This window comes from Lemur catta, chromosome 6, assembly GCF_020740605.2.
Source record: "Lemur catta isolate mLemCat1 chromosome 6, mLemCat1.pri, whole genome shotgun sequence".
Classification (NCBI taxonomy): Eukaryota; Metazoa; Chordata; class Mammalia; order Primates; family Lemuridae; genus Lemur; species Lemur catta.
The window spans coordinates 47,321,577-47,343,998 of record NC_059133.1 but is presented as its reverse complement, the minus strand read 5'-3'; the positions used below and the strand labels follow the sequence as shown (position 1 = coordinate 47,343,998).

Below are 22,422 nucleotides of genomic sequence, written 5' to 3'. Positions count from 1 at the left end.
CTGGGTAAGCCAAGAATGCAAGGCCCTGACTGCTTTTTATGCAGACCATTCCTCAGAGATGTTTGCAGGAACAAAGAGCAGGCTTACATAGTGCATGCTATAAAACAGCGGGTTCCCCAAGCTCAGTGTTCCTTTCCTGTAACAAAACCTCCATCCATCTGGGCCTTTTGCATCACACCTGTAGGACTTGGGAGCAAGGGTGAACTGTCAGGCTCATGCTGCTTGCTGTGCTGTAACAAAGTCCTTTGTCTTTAACCCAGATGTCTCATCTTCTGCCAGCATCCATGAAACAGGCTTACTAGCTTGCAAGGTTACAATCAAATCCTAGACCCTTACAAATGACCCTGACATTGTATCGCATTATATCATACCCGAATTACGTTTTTCTGATAGTAATCTGGCAATCGTATGGGTGTCTTCTAACATCTTGATTTCTACATGATCTTCATAATTGCTAAGGTCTGAGGCAAACTACAAGGTCTGAGGTTGGCAATTATGGCCTACTTGCTTTTGTAAATAAAGTTTTTTTGAAACATAGCCACACATACTCATTTATGTACTATCTATTGCTACTTTTGTGCTATAACAGGAAAGGTAAGCAGTTGTGATAACCTAAAAAGTATGTTATCTATTCTATAAGAAGTCATTCCTCTTCTAGGGAATGGATCACATGCCTGGCTATCAAGACAAAGCACCACCGAAGGTGAGCTTAGTCTATCCGTGTGGATGCCAGCCCAGATAAGCTTTCTTTCCCCCAAAACTGTAATGAATACAGATTTATTGGGAAAGATTTTCCACATGGTACTTCATTCAGGGATTATCAACCAGTAGGGACCATGTACCTAAGAGCCATCCAGGTAGAGACTCAACAGAATCTGATGAAGAAACAGCCCATTTCCAGTATTAGGTGAGTGATTAAAACACTAAACTGCACCAGGAGAAAAAAACATCTTGTCAGAATTACTACTTGTGAACTAAAACAAAGGACACATTCTCACTAGAACAGAAATAAATTTTAATTCATTGAAAAGTGCAGCAGTGAACAGGGTCCTTTTGAAGGGCACTTTCTAAGTCAAATGACTGAGATGACAGAGAGCAAGGGCAGAATAACTTCTAGGAACACATGAAGCAAACAGGAATTTACAAAATTCAGTAGGAACTAAGTGTTGGTAAAACTAAAGAACCCAAATATACCCATCTAATTCCACTGGTGGGCCAGCTGAAATACCCTTTGCTTTCTCTTAAATAAGGATCCTGGGACAACTTAATCTTCTTTTATTAAAAAAGCACTAATCCTTAGACACTAAAGTAAATTTAAGAACATTTCTTATAGGTTAAGGTATAACTTCCATGGCTATCATTACTATTTTGTGTAAGAACCCTAGTATCGTCAATTAACGTGTGTTTGCAACAGCACCATTTGTCAAATTCAAAGATGCTCAAGAGGTGTTCCCGACCTTGTAATTGTATGTGAGAGAGCTTCTGTAGTAGGAAATCTTCTAAGGCAAAAGTCTCTGTTTACTCCTAAGGCCTCTGCTCATTCCTAATGTTTATGTGGTTCTCTACTCTGGAGGGCACCAACAGACATGGAACTGACCTTCTTAAAAGGGAAAACAATCAAAATCCAAATGAGTACAACTAAAAGAACAAGGCAAGCCTCTTGCAGTGGGTCCCTTAGACATAAACATTCTGAAAACATCAGTGCATTTTGTAGTCCGTTAGGCCATACATAAATTGAGGTCTCTTTATGAAAGTTTTTAACCACAGATCTAGAATGAAGCCAGTTTAAGAGAAAAAGTAAAATTAGAGGCTGTTCAAAGGTTAGGTAGGAAGTATACTCAAAACAGAATAGGTACAAGGAGGTCCTCACCACCCAGACACACCGGCTGAACTGAGCGTGAGAGCCGTGTGGCAGAGATGCTGTCGGCAGCTGACTCGCGTCACTCTCACCACTTCACCTGCTTTCGGGAACCAGCATCATAAAACTGAGTAATATGACATCACGGCCCAAGACCTGGTAAGAGTTGCTTTCTTTTTATTTGGGAATAACTATGGTCAGCTCTCATTAACGTGGAAGTTGATTAATAATGTTAAGAGTCAAGGTGGAGAAGAAAGCTGATGCCCATATTCAACAATGTAGTTTGCTTTTAGTTACAAAATTTTGAGAGTTTCTCTAAAACATTCACAGCAGAGGTGTTGATTTCACTTGCCTGTTTCACTTCAAGATACCACCACAGTTGCTGGGGTCACGTGAGGTAAAGGAATAAACCCAATGGCTGTCAACCCACATGGCTCTCTGGGATTCTGACAGAAAAGCTACTCATGGCCATGCCTTACAAAGTGTTTAAAGCTGGACAGAAGACCTTAAATAAAGCTAAAATCACTTCGTGCCTGAGTTGAACAAGTTATAAACTACAGCTCTTCCTCCTTTCCTACTGTCTCACCAGCAATTAGCCTTCTTGTGAAGAAAACATTAGAAATGGAATTGGTTTTCGAGCCAAGAAATATAAAAATGTAGATGTTCTAAATGTTGAGGAAACCTAAATAGATTTGATTTTGACAGGGGAGTACTGAATGGGGCCCTAGTTAAACAAGACTCTAAAACCTCAGGAAGAACTGAACTGAAAGGGGAAGGAGGTGGTAAGGAGAGGGAGATAAAGTAGCTGAGATTTTGCATCAACTACAAGAAATTTTTACAACTTAAAACAAGTAAACAGAATGACAGCAAAATGCAGAGAGTCAAAATGACTTCACACATAGAACTGAAACTCAGTCTCCCTGCTGGACAGGCACGAACTTCACGAATTCCAGGGACAGGCCTTCAACCTGTCAGCCCAAGAGCCCTACCTACAGAAGGCCCTCAGAAAACACAACCTTCACCAACCCAACCCTTGGCAGTTCTTCCCTGCTGATCTTCCTAAACCACTTTATCTTTCAGATCTCAGAGGGCAAAGTCTCAAGAGCCATTTCCTCAATTTCCTAGCGTTAATTGGCACTCCATGTGGTTAGCAGCCACTGGAGAGCAGACGGCTGTCACCTTCAAGAGCTAGCGAGAGTTAGTCTTACCACAGCTTATGGCTCTATGTCAGTACAGCACCAGCCTAGGATTCCAAACAAATGAACAGCTTAGTTGACATGTTGTAAATTTGCAACCTTATCATGGTGTGATGGATATTATAAATAATATATCTCTACTCATTTAAAAACAAGGGTACCTGTTCTTACTCAGAGGATTTAGCTCAGATGGTTATTCTTCAAGCCATGTGATGTTAGTATTGCTGACAGTGAAGTGCTCAATCTGAAATGCTATGCAAGTATTTCTGATAGTGAAGTAAGTGCTCAATCTGAAATGCTATGTAGGTCCTTTGATTTTAGGTCTAGCTATATACCAAAAGGTTGTGTGTTTTTTGTTGTTGCTTTTTGTTTTGCCCTAAAGGATTGACATTTATCTGAATGGATTTACAAATTCAGACTCTGACCATGTGGGCAATAATCAAGAACTATGGCCCCAGGACAGAAAGGATATGGTGAGAACAAAAGACCTTGAGGAAGAGACCAGGGATAGCCACTCCTGACACATGGGCAGAGTTCACAGTTTAACACATTGCACAAGGGTCAGCTGATTGGGTTGCTTTTTCGAACACATTTTAAAACAAAGCCAGTCCAGAAACTCTTCCAGGCGTGGTCCTGAAGACTAGCTACAGACCTACTACAATCACTTCATCAGAAGGAGACGTAACGTGCAGGGATCCAACTGTAGAGGCCGGGCACGGTCACTACAGAAGATGTTTTGAAAACCTTCGAGTCCTGACACTGCCATGATTGCTGAACATGAGACGAGGGTCAAACCTGTATCTGGGGAGGAAAAAAAAAAACGTCACATTAACTCTCGCTAGCTGCATTCAGAATATTATTCAGTGGAAATGATGGCAGGAAGGATGTAAAAGGAACAATTAAATCACCAGAAGGGAATCCAGTGAGAAAGTCTACAGTACAAAACATGAGTACTTAACAGTTAAGAACATTTCCATCACAAGTCAGCAAGCACAAAATCACACAGTGTAAGTTGATAGCAGACACACGGTATGTGTTAGGTTAATCTTGAAAGGCATCAGACAGTGGCAAGATTTAAGTTGTTCTTTTGAGGGGATGGAGGTGATCGACTGTGGCACTATTGCAAGGCTTGTGTTCAAGCCACCCTTATTTTACTTAGTAACAGCCGTAAAGCGCAGGAGTAGTGATGTGGCAATTTGGATACGCCAAAGAGAAGCTGTAAAGTGCTTAAGTAAAAAAGTGAAAGTTCTCAATAAGGAAAGAAAAAAATCATAGCTGAGGTTGCTAAGATCTGTGGTAAGAATAAATATTCTATCTGTGAAATTGCGAAGAAGGAAAAAAATTCATGCTAGTTTTGCTGTCACACCTCAAACTGCAAAAGTTATGGCCACAGTGTGTGAAAAGTGCTTAGTTAAGATGGAAAAGGCATTAAATTTAGGGGAAGACATGAGCAGAAACATGTTCCTATCGATGCCAATCAGGTTCGGTACTATCTGTGGGGTTTCAGGCATTCACTGTGGATCCTGAAATGTATCCCCTGAGGATAAGGAGCGACTACTGAATTTTAGAGCAGTGGTTGTGGACTTTTTTAGTAAAGGGCCAGATGATAAATATTTTAGGGTTTGTAGGCCATGCAGTCTCTGTCTCAACCATTCACCTTTGTTGCTGAAGCGCAAAAGCAGCCAAAGACAATACGTAAATGAATGCGTGCGGTTGTGTTCCAACAGGTGGTAGCTGGATTGGGCCTGCAGGATCTAGTCTGCTGACCCCATTTTGAAGGATGCCATAGGCCCAAAGGAAAGTATACTCAGGGCTAAGGAATTTAAAACAGAAAATCAGGTGGAGTTTAAATAGCTCAAGCTAACATCGGCAAAGCCAACATCTAGAACATTAGTTATAAGCTTCTAGAACATGGGCAATTTAGTTAAAAAAACAAAAGTTGTTTTGGAAATAGGAGACCATGATATGTAAGTTCCTCATAGGGTGACCTCTGGGCAAATCACAGCTCCACACTCAAGTTCCTCATTTGAAATTTACCTATTTGGGCTCTAAGAGCTGTAGGGAAATTCTGACTGAGTCCTTCTAATAGAGACAAATGTTCAGAAGAAACAAGGCAGCTGGCTGCATCCACCTTGCACTGGCCAACTGGATGCCGGCACGGCAGGTCCATGTTCTAGCAGTGGAGTGGTCAGGGACTCTTCCGCCACACATCACAACCCAAGAGGTCCAAGTCCCTTGCCCCTCCAATTAAGATTAGGTAGATGTTGGCTTTTAATTCCTAGAGTCAGTCAGAGAGTATATGGTTAAAAGGTATCAACTGCTATAGACACCCAATTTAATTTGATTTGAAAGAACACTCTAAGTAGGTGCAGAAAAGTACAAAATCAGCACCTGTCAACTGGAAGTCTTGTGTTTTTATTTTAGAAACTGAACTTCCTATTTCAAGTAACTGGCACCAAGCTAGGATCTATTTCACTAATAACCTGGAGGGAAGACCAAAGCTGGGTGGTCAAAATGCTTGACCAGTTTTATTGTACTAATGGGATTATCCAAATAAAAAAAGTTATTTAGTTTAAGTGATATAAAATAATGATAAATATTGTCTTTTTATATTGTTATCTAGTTTGAGTTTACTGGTATCCATGTCTCTTTGGCTCTATATAGACTATTAAAAAGAAAATATTGTATTTCTTTAATAAATAGTCTATAATCTAGTTTCTCTACTCGTTCACATAAATGTCTCTAATTTGGACTGAAGATAAAATTTAACATGAAGATGGATAAATAATTAAGTCACAACTTTCCATCAACTTAGGACATCATTCTTCCTTCTCTCCTACATCAAAGTGTAAGAACTGAAATAATCCTTTCCCAGTGAAAGTTTGATTTTTAACTTCAAGTCTTCAAGCAAAAAATAAATGACATGCTCCCTGCCAGAGGCGGCTCAAATGCATGGTATCCTGACGCCCAGGGCTACTGCTGAGAAGTGGCTGTTTAAGAGGTACAGAGTGGGAGGAACAAACCTGACTTAGCAGGTGATAAACATCTTTTATACCTCTATACAGAGCAGTGGGCTTATATTTTTCAACAATTGAGTTTATACCTTCTGTTTTCATTGTGTCTGTTAAATATGTTAAATTTACTGGCAAACATTTAAGTTTCTGTGATTGGGGTTTCTGAGAAATGAAATGAAGGAAACTCACCCGGGGTCAAAAACCCCTGGCGTGCGACAGGTTGGCCCAGAACAGGACTGTAACATCATTAACCGATAGTTCATCTTTCCCAAAAGCTCTGGGTCTATACTTTTAGCAATGTTAGTGATTTGGTCTGGGTCTGCAGTCAGATTGTAGACTTCGACAAACACCTAGAGAAAGTGAAGGGATGGAGGAAAGAAAAGAATAAGGGTTATATTTGAAGAAATATTCCTAATGTGAATTATTTCTAAATGGGAAGGGAGCAAGTAGATAAAAAACCAAGGCCCCAGAGGCTTTCAGCCTAGTCTCAAGATCCTCTAAGAGCCCAGCTATACGTTTGAGACAATGGAACATCTGTTCTGGGGGTTCAATTGCTTCAGTCTGTAGCCACATGCTGGAAAGGGACCTCCTGCACACCCTGTGCCTTCAGGCAGAGTTGGAAGGGGGACGGGGAGGAAGCTTTTTACCTTCTGTAATTAGAGTAGAGAACAGAAGGCAGGATCCTCAAATGGCAAGGTCTCCAAAATAAGACTTAGTGATAAAGTTACTGAAGTGAGAGTTAATTAACGTTAGAAGGCTTATTTTTGCCTTAGAATTGTGAGATTTAAATGAGAATGGATATGAAAGTATTCTAACCTGTATTATACAAATGCTAAGTTTTCCTATTTTAAAAAGTGGTTTTAGATACTGATAAACATTATGGGGGAGGGGAAATAGGAATTGAGTTTGAGGGAGGCCCTCTTGCTTATTGTCCAAAGTGCTTATGAGCTGCAAATGGAATGGTGAGAAACACAGAAGAGCATCTGCTCCATATGGTCAGATGAGGGTTGCCAGATGGGGCAGGAGAGCACATGCTGACAAACAGTAACCACAAGGGACTGGCGTCCGTGGGACCCCTCGGATAATACACATTGATATATGTTGGCCAAAACCCACCTCCTTCCAAGGATGGAATCCTGGACCTCTGACCCCACTCTAATCTGTTTGAGCAGCACTGGATTATGCTGTGGTGGGAACAGGAGTTTCTGAATAAGTCAGTTGCTGGTAAGCTTTCCAGGAAATGCTCCAATTCATTTCACCTCCAGAGAAGTTGAGGTGCTTCACTTTCATCCCAAACTACCAGGGAAGCTAACAGACCAGGCATTTATCAATCTGAAAATGTGAACTGTGCATTTAAAGTATGTGTTTGGGTTGGGCGCAGTGGCTCATGCCTGTAATCCCAGTACTTTGGGAGGCCAAGCTAGAAGGATCACCTCAGCCCAGGATTTGAGACCAGCCTAAACAACATAGCAAGACTCCGTCTCTACAAAAAATACAAAACTTAGCCAAGTGTGGTGGTGCATGCCTGTAGTCCCAGCTACTTGGGAGGCTGAGGCAGAAAGATCATGTGAGCCCAGGAGTTTGAGGCTGCAGTGAATTATGATGATGCCACTGTACACTAACCCAGGCATCAGAGTGAGATCCTGTTTCAAAAAAAAAAAAAAGTGTATGTTTGGGGTGTGGTGGCTCAAGCCTGTAATCCCAGCACTTTGGGAGGCCAAGGTGGAAGGATCGCTTGAGGCCAGGAGTTCAAGACCAGCCTGGGCAACACAGCGAGACCCCTATTTGTAATAAAAAAAATAAGAAAAATTAGCCAGGCATGGTGGCACATGCCTGTAGTCCCAGCTACTCAGGAGGCTGAGGCAGAAGAATCACTTCGCTTGAGTGACTCAAGCAGGAGTGGGGCTGCAGTGAGCTATGATCACATCACTGCACTCCAGTCTGCGCAACACAGCAAGACTGTCTCAAAAAAGAACGCAAAAGAAAATGTCTGTCTGCGTGGTGGCAGGAGTGGAGAAAACCTCATTCAGAAAACTCACAGAGAAACGAGACATGCATGGCCTTATGATTGTTTTCTTAACTGAAGGAAACCTAAGTTGAAGTACAGAATAGAAACACACATCTCCTCTAGGAGATGCTCCTTGGATTGCTCTTATGCCACCAAGTCCAACTAACAAAGCAAGGCAACAAAGGGGCCGGGGAGGTCCAGGCAGAAGCCCCTCTTACCTCCTGGTCATCAAACTCGCAATACTGTAAATTCCACGACGCTGAAATTGTCCTCACACAAGCATAGGTGTTGTTATAAGCATCTTCACATACACAGTCTGGGAAACATTGCTGTAGGATATTTAAAAAGTTAAATGAAGATAGTTTTTCCATAGTAACAAATATCTAGTTGCCTACAAGGGCAATCAATTTGGCTCATGCCAGGCATGCAATTTAATAGAAATTAAAAAACCTTCCACAGAGAAGCCAGTAAATCAAAATAGATGTGAGGCTTTGTTCCTTACTGATGGCTAACTTGATTAAGGTATGTGGCTTGTTCCATGTGTAGATTGCTGCCATCCTTGTCTGCTAATCTCCTGCCAGAATTATTGTAATGAACACTGGTAAAACGTATTGCTTGGCAAGACGAAGAAATCAATACTCAAATGAGTCATTTCTAAGGACCATTAGGAACTGTCATTGTAAAAGGTTGGAGAAAAGGCTAAAATGAGCTTTCTAGGATCACTTGCAGGTAAATTATTTATGGGTGTTCTTACTACCAGAGCTGACCTAACTTTAACTTATTTCTTTGAGTCTTCCATAGGATCTGTTATGCCACTTTTGGCTGGTTCTTTACTATATCATAACACTTTGGTGTTAGGCTTCCATCTGGAGTTGACTCTCCCATTTCTCACTCTCCAAAGGGAGGCCAGTGTGGCTGTTACCTCCCTTGTGGCCTGCCTGGCTGCCACTAATGTGAGGCACTCAAGATGGCAGAGTTACCAGTCGGAACCCCATCTATGGATGCCCTGGTAATACCCCTAATAAAAAAATGGGAGGGGTAGGAAAACGGGGAAGGAGAATTGATAAGGTAAGAATATGGGCAGATATATGTACTTGTTACATAAATTGGAATAATTCAAAGTACACATTCTGATGATAGGTCAGCAGCATCATTTTCAGGATTACTGGATTTACCTTTGTCCATCTACTAACCTCCCACAGTAAAATGACAAATGAGTAGGACTCAAATTAAGGGTTTCGATACTTGACACATCTAAACCAGCACCCGGCTGCGCTGTCAGAGAGAAAACTGTCTAAGCCAATTCAAGCTATACTCACAGATACTCCAGGACTCAGGGAAGGACACGTTGGGTCGGTGACGTTACGGCCCTCTCCCTGATATTCCACCAGGACATCTGATCGCCAGGTCAGGTTACTGGCACCTTTCTAGAAAGAAGAGCAAGAGTGGTTTCTGTGAGGCATATAGACTGTGATAAAGATCACAAAGTTATTTACTCTACTGCTAACGGGGACTTGAGAGTTAGGACTAACTGCACAGTTCACTCAGTAACTAAAGGGAATGACTAAAATGGGTGCGTGCAAAAGATACTGACTGTCATGTTTGGTACTTATAGAGTCTTTACAAGTGATGGTCAAATGCATTCCCCAGACTGTTTCTGTGAAGCAGGTCAGGAATGGAAACTGACAAAGTAGCTAAGCCATAATCAAAGTCACAATGCAAGTTACTGAAACTCCCGATTAGAATGAATAATACTGTTTCTATGTCCTACGTAAGAATTGTCCTAAGCCCATATTGAGGAACTTATAACCTAACACACACAAGGACAAAAAAGAAACAAATATTAAACAGGGCTGGTGTGCTAAGGATTAAACAGGTTCAAACACCTTGGTGGTCAGAATGAAGGTAAAATACAGGCATAAACTCATTTACTTTTCACTGCACATCAGTGGTGTGGAAGGAAAGCAGCAGCCACATTTGAAATGGGAAAGCTTAAGACAGGCACACGAATGATGAAAGGAGGAAGGATCTAGGACAAAGAGCAAATTTTGGATCAAAAGAACATGGGGCTAGGTGTGGTGGCTCACCACATGAAAGCTGGAGCCAGGGGGAAGCTTATCTGCCATACTTGAGTCAATTTCAAAACCCCCCACCCGAGTGTCACAATGTCCAGAGGAGAAAAGAGTATCCAGGAGTCTAGATCAATGGTTCTTGAGCTTTGCTGCATATTAAAATCACCAGGGGAATTTGAAATATGTGTCACAAGGGCCAGGTTCTATTTCTTGCCAATTAAATCAGACTCTCTGGGGGTGGGACCCAGGCATTAGTATTTTAGTTTCCCAAGTGATTTAATGTGTGACCAAGTTTGAGCTCGCGGTTTGGAGGGGTCATTAAACTTTTTCTATAAAAGGCCAGAGAGTAAATATTAAGGCTCTGTGGCTATACAGTCTCTCTCACACCTACTCAGGTCTGCTGCTATTGCAGGAAAGCAGCCATCTGCAATACGTAAGTGGGTGAGTATGCTGTGCTCTAATATGACTTTATTTACAAAAACACGGGCTGAGCTGGATTTGGCCCACAGGTTATAGTTTGCCAACTGCTGGTCCAGAACTTTCTGTCTAAAGTGTTCTCTATCTGCACTGTTCAATGTGATGGCTACTGAGCTGGGCATATGTGTGGCTAGTGCAAATGAGGAACTGAATTTCCTTTTATTTTCGTTAATTTAAATATCCACACATGGCTACTTAACTGCTCTAATACATTAATATTTCATTGGAATAACCTCCCAAAACCAAACACGAACAAGGAAAAGAACTAAGTCTTAAGTGGTACTTTCAGAACTGTGCAGAAAAATTATACAAAGCATAATGATTTTTATCCTTAGAGTGAATCAAGTTTTTTTCTAATTAGAAATAAATTTAACAAGGCACACAGTGTAAAACTTGTATGAAGAAAGTTAAAAGATGTAAATTTTCCTTAACCAATGTATAGATTAAATGCAGTTCCAACCAAAAGCCAACATTTTTCAGCTAATCTGAAAACCGGATTCCAAAGTTTATATGGGAGAGAGTAGCTAGGATTCCCATAAAAACAATAAGGAGAGAGGCGTGCCCATACAAATAAAGATTTAATTATACAGCTTTCTAAGGCAAAATGGTACTGGTATAGGGATAGACAGAACCATAGAAAAGTCAACTTAGTATCTAGAGAGGAAAAAAATGAAACTGAATCCCTGACTCATACCATGCAAGAAAGTCAATTTTAGATACACTAAGGACTTGAATGTAAGAGGCAAAACTATAAAACAAGTTACATGTATTTTCTTGTATGAATCACATACTACCTAATAATAAATTACAACAGACAAATCATTAAGGGTCACCTATAATTTTATGACCCAGAGACAGTCACCATGAATGGCTAAAACACTTTAGTACTGATCCTTCCAAACTTCTCTATGCTTAGACATATTCACATACATTCTTAATGGGGAAGAGATGCTGTTGTGAAATGTCCTTTTCTCCCTCTGCTGTGTTGGTAGGCATCTTCCCAAGTCACTGCACACAGATCTACATCGCCTACTATTGGTTTAGTACTCTGCTGTTTAATTGTGCCACAATTTAATCGATTTTCTATGGGATATATAGGTTTTCAGTTTTCCTCTATTAATACATGTACATTTTCAGATGAACCTGCTAGATGTGTATACTCTGAAGTGATATGTCTTGTTAAACTGGCCTCCTGATTACACTTCTGCAAAAAGTATATGGGTAATTTCCAATTTCTCAGACTTTTGCACATTCTAGGAATCATCTTTAAATCTTTGCCAGTTAACAGATGATAAAAGCCTCCTTCAGTTAAGTTACTTCTTTTGATTAGCACTGAAGTAATCTTTTTGCAATTACTTTGGCCATTTTTAATTCTTCTGTGAGTTGATTAGTTAGGTTTTTTTGCCCGTTTTTCTACTAGGATCAGTCTTTGCTAAGAACTCATGTTAGGTCTAATTTCCAATTTTCACACATGTTGCAAATGTTTTCCCAATTTGTCACCTGTTTTTACTTATGGGGGGTGTTGAGGGGTGTGGAGAGAGGAGAGGAAAGAGAACTAAATTTCCTATGTGGTCCAATCTTTTTTAGAAAATTCCTTCCCACCACAAGTTCAGAGAAAAATTCTATTCTCTGCCCCCAATTTTAAAATAGTATTATTTAAGATTTAAATTTTTAAGTCTCTGCACAACCTGGAATTTATTTCAGTCTTGGCTTAGGCCTGATCGAGGGCTTTATACTCACCAAAATAGGCAATAAGGACATTCCATCCATCTGTGTCTTATTCGGGCTGTAGCCAGCGATATCCAAAATAGTAGGACCCAAGTCAATGTTGGCAACGAGCAACTATGAAAATGAGGAAAAAACAATCTAGAACACACTGGTTTCATTTTCCCATTCTATTTCTACTAAGCTGTCTTCCCCACCCCACCTATGAGACAAACAGCTCTTACTATTACCCTTTGTTCAGTCCATACTTACTTTGGTCTTACTGATTCATACATTCAAACATAACTATAACAACTTAAAAAAATAAAGGTTTATAAGGCTTGTAATATAGCTTCCTGGAGAGTTATATATTTATTCTACCCATACTATTATTGATCACAACATTTTTAAAAAACTCCTTTTGGATGGTTTTGAGTTTGTAATTAATCATCAGAATGTTGGCCTAATTATTTTATAGAATGTGTCTTCTAACTTGATTATTCAGACAAGTTCACTAATTTTGACTTCAAATGTACTCCTGACATTTTTGAAAGTCTCAAAGACTGAATGCTTGACACCAATGAGGATTATTAGCCATTTTTATAGTTTTTCAAAGTGACAACACTGGTAAAAAAAAAAAAAAAAAGGGTTTGCAATAGGCTGTGAAGGCTGCAGAAAACTTATTCAAACAATGTATCAATAAAAGTTTCCTCAGGCTGGGTGCACTGGCTCATGCCTGTAATCCTAGTCCTCTGGGAGGTGGAGGCAGGAGGATCATATGAGGCCAGAAGTTCGAGACCAGCCTGAGCAAGAGCGAGACCCCATCTCTATCAAAAAATAGAAAGAAATTAACCAGACAACTAAAAATATATAGAAAAAATTGGCACAGGCATGTGCCTGTGGTCCCAGTTACTCGGGAGGCTGAGGCAGGAGGATCGCTTGAGCCCAGGAGTTTGAGGTTGCTGTGAGCTAGGCTGACGCCACAGCACTCTAACCAGGGCAACAGAGTGAGACTCTGTCTCAAAAAAAAAAAAAAAAAAAAATTCTAAAAATTAAAGACACTGTCCTGCACTTATACCTTGACTTATTTCCTTGGTTTATTAGACCATTTTCTTTCTGAATGCAATGCCTCTACAGGACCTAAATCAGCATAGTCCAATAGAAATACAAAGGGGGCCACATATGTAACTTAACATTGCCTAATAACCACATTAAAGTAAAAAGAAACAGGTGAGATTCATTGTATATATTTAACCCAATATGTAAACATATATGAATAATACTTCAGCATGTAATATTTCAACATGTAAACAATATAAAAAATAATGAAATTTTACTTTTTTTTGAACCAAGTCTTTGGATTCTGGTATTTTATAATTATAACAGATCTCAGTTTGGAACATCCACATTTCAAATGCTCAGCAGCCACAAGTGGCTGGTGGCTGCTGCAGTGGACAGTGCAGGCCTAAACAGAACCTAAGCATGGGCCTAGAAGTCACTTGATCACAGGCTAGAAAAGCGTTAGAGTTATAAAAACAATCCATCAGGGAAACAAAGGGGAAGTGAGAAAAACTGGGAGCAAAGTTTACTGAACACCTACTCTGTGCCAGGTATTTAATGTTTACTTTCATTTACTCCCTACCACAATACTAGGATGCAGTATTTCCCCCTTTTTATAGTCTTCAAAATTGTTGTGAAAACTTAGATCATCTTAGGAAAGGCATAACAGCTTTTAACACCTACTCTGTGCCAGGTATTTAATGTTTACTTTCATTTACTCCCTACCACAATACTAGGATGCAGTATTTCCCCCTTTTTATAGTCTTCAAAATTGTTGTGAAAACTTAGATCATCTTAGGAAAGGCATAACAGGGATATTTAAAAAAAAAGAAAAGAGAGAGACATGTATCAACTAACTCTGACATTTTTAATTTAAAAATAAAACCAGAAGTACAGATATGAAAGGCAAGAAAACATCTTCAGAGCATTGTGCATCAGGGGCCAGGTTTCCTGACGAGCATAGCTCTTAGAGGGCAGAGTGATATATATCCTGGCTCTGAATCAATTAGCTTTAACTCTGCAGCTGTCAGAAATTACCATTCGGTGGCCAACAATGCAGGGTTAAGGCAAGCCATATGTTACTGAGGAAAAGAGAAAACCACAAAAACTCTGTCTCCAGGGATTATGCAAGACCCACTGTTACAGATAGCTTTCCTAGTTCCAAGTCCCCCAGGCAAACTGAGCAGCTTGGAATATAGTCAGTCATCAAGGGTGAGTGTGAAAATGGAGGAGATCATGGCAGAAAAGGAGAGAAAAAAGGAGACAGGATCTCCAGAATTAGATCAAAACAACAAGGCATCCACAGACTCTGAAGGGTGACTAACAGATCTTCATTGATGTCCCCAGCATGAATTAATTGAAGCCAATTCCACATGTACCACTAACATGTCCAAGGCAATTTTATAAGAACAAGGGGGCTGGGCATGGTGGCATGCAACTACAGTCTCAGCAACTTGGGAGGCACAAGTGGGAGGATTGCTTGAGCCCAGGGCAACATAATGAGATCCCGTCTCAAAGAAAAAAAAAAGAAAAGAAAAATGGGGAAACACTAAAATAATAAAAGCCACAGAGATATAAAATGGTGACTGCCATCTCACTAAAAATTGCCTCAAGCCATGAGCTGTACAATGGGAGGCTCTAATAGCATTTTGCTCTATGGAGAGAGGTCTGTAAGTTCCAGTATAACTCAAGAGTCACTAAGATTTGCCACAAGTACTATAAACACCCATCACCCCAGGACTCTTTCTTCCCAGATATCTATAATTATCACATCTTCCCTAAAAAAGATGGATAAATTCTCTCCTCTTCTAGAGTTTTATTTGACTATGAAGCAGAGAGTCTCAAAATAAGTATACTATATCAGGAGATGGGAGACTTTTAGTAGATACTGAGTATAAATGAAGAATTAAAGAGAGAATTATACCTACACCTCTGGTTTTTACACAACCAAGAATTAGAATGGATTCTACGGACTCATCACTGTAATAAATTCTGGAAACATTCAAGTTTTAGGATATTGCTTTTACTACTAAGTATAAACTTAAAAATTCATTTATGGATTGGAATAGAAAAAGCTTTGAGAAAACCAAAAGTAAATTATTTCATAAATCATACTCTCTCAGTTTGAAATTGCTCTTAGTTTTTAGCTCTAGAAGAACGAAAGTGCTACATAATTACTGAAAAGAACAAGGTGGCAATGGGCTCTCAGAAGAACATATCAGGTTTCCAAACAGACACTCAAGTCCTGATGTTAAAGAATTCATGTAGGCTACTAATGAAAACGCTCTAAACACACCAGAAAGCACTCCAGATCCCTTTAGCAAAAAAGCGCTGCAACTGCATGAGAAAGCAGAGAACCCCCCAAATCCGGGGCTGCTTCGGCTGGATTTGTCTCTCAGCCCCAACAGCCTCCTACTTTCACAAGTAGGGAAAAAGAGGCATATTTTGTCGAAAGCCAACAGGCAACGTTCCTGACTCCCAGGTTCAGTTCTATTACTCCTGGACCATGACGTGTCATTCTAGTTTTCCTACTAGCCTTTTCCTTACTAGAACCCGTTTTGCAGAACTTCTACTACCAAATCGAAAGCTAGATTAATTTCCAGCCAGAGGAGGAAACATCGACAGTCAATCTTTGGCATCCACACATGCGACCTGCCTCTGCTCTCCCAGACGGCCGACACATAGCTAAGTCCACCAGTCAGTCAAACGTGCGCTGCTCTGGCTGTCAGGCTGTTGACAGCTCAGCTCATTATGCCCTCCTCACCACCCCGTGCCACTCACACAGCACGCCTGGCACTGAGACAACTGCGCTGCCAACAAGTGATCAATCACCCACTGTCTCTGACATTCTTGTGCTAGAGGAAAGCTGGGGCACTTCATACTTCTCAAACTACATCTGCCAGCACAGCAGTATTAAAAACCATGGATTTTGAAAAGAGACATAATTAATTTTCAGTCCTTATTCTGCCACATACTGTGTGACCTTGGCAAAATCCATTCAACCAACATGGATGCCCCCCAGTGTATGTTAGGGGCCAGGTATCTCACCTTATAGTTCCTTTTTTCTAGGACATCCTAGAGTAGAAAAGGTACAACCGGACAGGGTGTGATAAGTGTGAGGGTCAGCTGGGAACAGTCACAGGAGGGGCATCGACCCCAGGTGGGTGCAGAAGTCCAAAGTGACTTCTCAGAGGGGAAACCTCTCTTTTCAATTTTAGCTTCAATTATGTATTTGCTCATTTTCTTTGGTCTCACAGAGCTGGGAGTGAAATTGTGATATACAGAAGGAGAGAAGACACAATTGGCAGTGCCTATGAATTCATATCTCATGAGTGTTAGAGGACAGTGTTTTTGGATCAAGGTGCCCATGATCTCTAGGAACAAAGTGCCTCATTGCTAGGCCCTGAGTCTGGAAAAAGACATCAAAACCAAGCGGAAACAATAACAGAAGAATGTAGTACATTATGACAGTTCTAGGAGGAGAACCAGGAAAGCAAGAAAGCATTAGTAAGAGAGAATCCTGCACAGGGAGAGGCTAAATCTCAGAGGACATGTTTTCGATAGCCCTACCCTCAAAGTGAGGTCAGACCAGCAGCTGACCATCACTGGGAAGCTGGTCAGAAATGGAGAATCAGAATCTGCATTTTAACAAGATCCACAGGAGATCCACAAACACAGCAAAGCCTGAGGAGCTCTGCTCTACAGGACAGTGGGCCCCAAACCAGGCAGCCTCTCAGGATCACCTGTGAACTTCAAGAAAGAAAAAAGGCAAATGCTGGGTCCCTGTTCCAGATGAAGTGAGTCAATAGGAATCTTTCTGGATGCTGCTCGAGCACATACCATTTTTCTTCTTCACAATTTCAGAGGGCGATTTTGAAGAGCAATCTCTGTGGGTCACTGCTCCAGGACAAAGTAAAATCTAGTCTTGAAAGACAAAGAAAAGCTATGCATGGTGATGTGACACGTACGTATGGGGGGAAAATAAAGTTAATGGGGTGGTAGGGAGTGAAAAAGGAAAAAAAAGGAATCACTGTTTCTAAGGCTCATAAACACACCGAAAAGATCATACGCTGATCAGCCTTCATCCTCACGGGAAGAGAAACTTAACCAGTCTCCTCCCAGGAGGAATAGCCTTATTTTCTCAGGCAAGTGCCCACCTGTACACACAGCACCAGCTTGTCAGGCACCTACCTTGCTTGTCTGATTTGGTTTAATCCCAGGCCCTCGAACCAACAGTGGAACTTTGATATCAAACTCATATAGCTGTCGCTTGTCTATTGGCAAAGAAAACTGTCCTGGAAACAAAACAAAGAGAGTAAAGATGGAGCCAAGAATTGGTCATATTCATTTCATTCATTTTAATAACAGCAAAAACTCAAACAACTTTGTTCTACTATTTCTGGTGGTTTTTTTTTTTTTTTTGAGACAGAGTCTCACTCTGTGGCCCTAGCTAGAGTGCTGTGGCGTCAGCCTGGCTCACAGCACAACCTCAAACTCCTGGGCTTAAGCAATCCTACTGCCTTAGCCTCCAGAGTAGCTGGGACTACAGGCATGTGCCACCATGCCCGGTTAATTTTTTTCTATAGATATTTTTAGTTGGCCAGATAATTTCTTTCTATTTTTAGTAGAGACGGGGTCTCACTCTTGCTCAGGCTGGTCTTGAACTCCTGACCTTGAGCGATCCACCCACCTCGGCCTCCCAGAGTACTAGGATTACAGGCGTGAGCCACCACGCCCGGCCTATATTTCTGGTGTTTTAACAGAAAACTTAAGTTTGCCTGAGTCTCTTATTATTACAAGGCAGGAAAACCAATGAGATCATCTCTAAATAAATGACTAGAAGGGACTCCCTGGTCTATGATAGGACAAACTGAGCAAAAATGATGACTGGAAAGTACCAACACATACGTACATATAGATTTATGCATGATACTCAATCTGATCACAACTGAATGAGGTTCCTCCAAAAACTGCCAAATAAAGGAACAAAAACATTTATCCTGTCTCTCCTGAATGAACTGCATTTTAAGATAATCAAATAATTGATGAGGGGAAATTCTTCTCTGAGGAATTCCAGCTAATAGACACAAAAGGACGGACAGGATTATGAAGTCAACATTTTGCAATTTCTAAGGGAATAATGGATTTAAGCAACAATCATCAATGGGATGACAGAAAGGCTCACAGGAAAGGCTTAGGCTGAAATCACCTCAGCCATCAATCAACACTAGCATCCTAAAAGTCACCATGGGTCTCATGACACGACGCAATAGGAAGCACACAGCAGCAGCACTGAGGAAGCATTCTTGCCTGAAAATGCAAATTTCTATCATGTCCCTAATCTAACTACCAATCTATAGGAAATGCTAAGTAGAAATGAACACATTAAGGCAGCACAGGACAGCAATTAGCCAAATTCAGAATGAGACCTTCTAAAGGACATAAGACTCACTTTTCCCAGTAAATCAGTGGCAAATGATAGACTTAAGAGACATAAAAACTAAAGGTAGTATGGATACTAAAGGTATCTGGATCTTGATACATTATAAGCAAGTCAGATGCACAATCAGGTGCTGATGTATGAAATTATGTGTCTGGGAGTTGCTTCAAAACTTTCTAGCAAAAAAGGAAAAACACAGGGAAGGTAGGAAGAATTCAAAAGACTGGCTACGTGCTGCTGAAAAATCTAAGCTGGAAAATGGGGGCTATTTCACTAGCCTCTAGTTTGAGTGTTTAAAAATATAAACAATACATTAAATGCCTGATCAATATGCTCCTATACAAGCAAGCCTCAGGTTAATTCCATTCAAAAGGAAATTTATAGATAGAGAAAGAAGAAAGCATTTGTTAAACTACAGAAGGTCCAACTAGAAAGGATGAAAGTCAAGGACATGTAGCTGACTCATATTGCAGCTTTGAAAAAACACCCCCCAAAATAATTCTGCAATTTAGCAAGAGTTTTTCCTTCAAGGCAACCTTCTCTTAGTCTTGCTGTCTAGAATGTCTTCCATGAAGTTGCCTCCAACCCATCAAGTTCCTGCTCCACTCCAGTTCTTAGCACACCATGTAATTTAGCATATGAAACAGCAAATAATGAAACCTGGTTTCTCCATGTGGGAATGATGTGGCTCTCTAACCAGAGGGTGCTGAGGGCAAGACTCTCCCTCTGGCATGTCCATGGCTATAAAGGACTAGAACTCCCTGCCAGGGCTACTGATTGGGTGAAAGAGCAAAGACATGCTCTCAAAGGCCATAGGAGTACTAACCCTGCCTCTTACCTGTGTGATAGCCATTGTCTGAGGTATAAAAGATGTAAGTGTTGCTGAGCTCCCCAGTGAACTCCAATCTCTTGATCAGTTTCTCCACAAGGTCATCAACTGAGAGTAGAGTTTGCCACCTGGATGTGAACAGAGGGTGGAAATGGGACTTCAGGGGCAATGGCTGAGGTATTGCTATCTCACAAAAAGGCAAAAACAAAGACCCTCTATCCCCCCCAAAACTCAAAACCAATCTCCCCCAAAACTCAAATCCTAAATCTGTTGCCCAGACCCCCCAAGGGAAAAAACACATCAGAAAATTCCAGAAGGAAATTAATTCATTCCAAAGTTAACTGTTTCCAAAGAAATAAACTAGGCTTTTTATAAGCCGTTACCTTTATTTTTCATTGCCACTGGCAATGAGAGTAGAGGCAATCAGAAGAGAAAGTTGTCAATTCAGTACAGAATACTACAGATCAATTCAGATAGGCCTGTGCTACAAAGAGTTTAATAGTCTAAATGAGGGGTTGGCAAACTATAACTCATGGGCCAAAGCTTGCCTGCTGTCTCTTTTTATAAAGTTTTATTGGAACACAGCCACACTCATTCACTTACATATTGTCTAGGGCTCCTTTTGTGCCACAACGGCAGAGTTGAGTAGATGTGACAAAGAATATATGGCCTGCAAGCCTACAGTGTTTATTATCTGGCCCTTTACAGGAAAAGTTTACTGATCTCTGGTCTAAACTACACACTTCCTATAAGAAACTAATGGATTTTTAAAAATTTACTTAAAAGAATTCTTGAAAATTCTAAACAGCAAAGGCAAATATTTTGCTCTAGTCTAAGCCTTTGGGTATTTTGTCAAATATTTTGGCTTATTTTTTACCAAGTGACCTTTTCTTTAAACACAGGAAAAAAAAATTTCTACCAAATGGTTCAAGTCTGGAAAACTCTTTGTTTTTTTTTTAATCAGAATATTATAGGCGTACAAACGCTTTGGTCACATAAATTGCCTTTGCACCACCCAAGTCAAAGCTACAAGTGTGCCCATTGCAATACTCTTTAACAAGACTTAAAAATAGATGGTTTAGTTAGTCCTGCGGTCCAAAGGCCACCTCATACACCTGAGTGTAAAAGAATCCCTGCTTCTGTTTTTGTTTCAAAGATAACAACGTGGTGCAGCCCCCCGTGCATGAGCTGATTTGGAGGGTCCTCAAAACCACTCAGATTGAGAAAGCAGCAGCAGCTCTTACCTTTTCCTAAATGCATTATCTAAAAACTGTATTGAAGAATTAGTCATTGGAGTCTTGGCTTGTCTAATTAACCAGTGCTTGTTCTAAAATTTAGAAGAAAAAAAATATTAACACCAAGTAACCACAGTCCAATAAACTACTGGATTACTAGAGTAGAAAACAAATAGGATCATTTCATTCACACTTTAGCTAAAAGGAACTAACTGGAAACTATTTAAGCAATATCAGACCTTTTCTCTCTTCCTCCGCATTCCTAAAAAAGAAACTTCTGCAGATTAGCTCTATCATTCATTCTTCAGCTTCCCACCACCTTCCAAACCATAAAAAGCCTTGACTCCTTTGTTAGCAGCATTACAGGATATTAGAGGATGTCACTGGGAAACTACTGGCTAAAATGAGATTCAATTTACAACTTTGATCTTATGCTACAAATAGATAAATATTAACTTTACCTTCTTCTAAGTTTTGTCTAGTAAGTCATCATTCCATCACCCTCTATTTTACTCCCCAAGATACTGATCAACTTAGCTCCTTGGGAAAAATCCCATCACAGCAATTTCCTAAAACTTCAAGTCCAAATCTAGAGAGTACTTCCATTTAAATAAAAAAGTCATAATTAAAAAAAAAAAAACATTCCCATACACCATTTATTCTCTCCTCTTTATTTATAAAACCCTAAGCCACCATCTTCCAAACTAGGCTTCTCAAAGTGCTCTTTAGTAGATAAGTTTGAGAAATGCTATGATAGCGTATCTTCCTGTTGGAAATTCACATCAGACCATGAATAACCAAGAAGTTCAGCAGCAGAGTGACTTATTTAACCCAAAGTTTCCAAACTTAACTTGGTCACCGGAATGACTATTAATTTCTTTTGGAGCATAGCTTGAGAATAGCCCTCTAATTTAAAACCCAGTTCACTCAGCTTTAAAATCATATTTAACAAGCACATACCTACAATCTGCCAGGGAGTATGCTAAATGTTCCTATGCACTTGTCATACAGTAGTCAAATGAGGGATCAGAATTTCCCACTTTAGAGGGAAAAAATGAAATTAAACAACTTATTCATTGTCAGGTCACTGAGCTAGAAAGTATTAGTGCCGAGTCTGACTTTAAGACTCATTCTTTCTATAACCTTACAAGCAATTACAATTTTGGGGTAACAGGCTTGAGGCAGTGGAAGCCTTTTGCCTTTCAACCAGGACTGCCTATACTCTGTGCCAAAGGAAATATAAGTAAATGGCACATGAGGCAAATACTTAGGTTGTTATGGCTTTTAATTATGTCCCTCGTTCTGGTTCACTTTTCCATTGAACTTCTCTTCCCAACCACACTGCACAGTGCCACCCCCTGCTGCCCATGCCTTGGGCTAGTGAGGGCCATCTAGAGGCTGCTGCAGGCCAGCTCGGTCCCCAGGAATGTGTCTCAGCCTCTGCCAGGAGGGAGGAGGGCCAACACAGAGGTTACGAGGACAGCCTGAGTAATACTCTTGTCACTGGGAAAGATGGCATTTCTTCACCAT

At 40.5% G+C, this 22,422-nt stretch overlaps 1 protein-coding gene across 1 annotated transcript in view; it reads right to left on the bottom strand.

Moving 5' to 3' along the window:
- Positions 1-994: 994 nt before the first annotated feature.
- Positions 995-22,422, bottom strand: part of GNS (glucosamine (N-acetyl)-6-sulfatase) — a 33,952-nt gene continuing 12,524 nt past the window's right edge. The window contains exons 7-14 of the mRNA XM_045553436.1: positions 20,902-20,984; positions 19,667-19,785; positions 17,580-17,683; positions 12,366-12,467; positions 9,396-9,503; positions 8,295-8,405; positions 6,258-6,418; positions 995-3,855 (exon numbers count right to left, since the gene is read on the bottom strand). Coding sequence (XP_045409392.1) covers positions 3,777-3,855; positions 6,258-6,418; positions 8,295-8,405; positions 9,396-9,503; positions 12,366-12,467; positions 17,580-17,683; positions 19,667-19,785; positions 20,902-20,984 — 867 coding nt within the window. The 3' untranslated portion in view covers positions 995-3,776. The remainder of the gene's footprint in view (positions 3,856-6,257; positions 6,419-8,294; positions 8,406-9,395; positions 9,504-12,365; positions 12,468-17,579; positions 17,684-19,666; positions 19,786-20,901; positions 20,985-22,422) is intronic.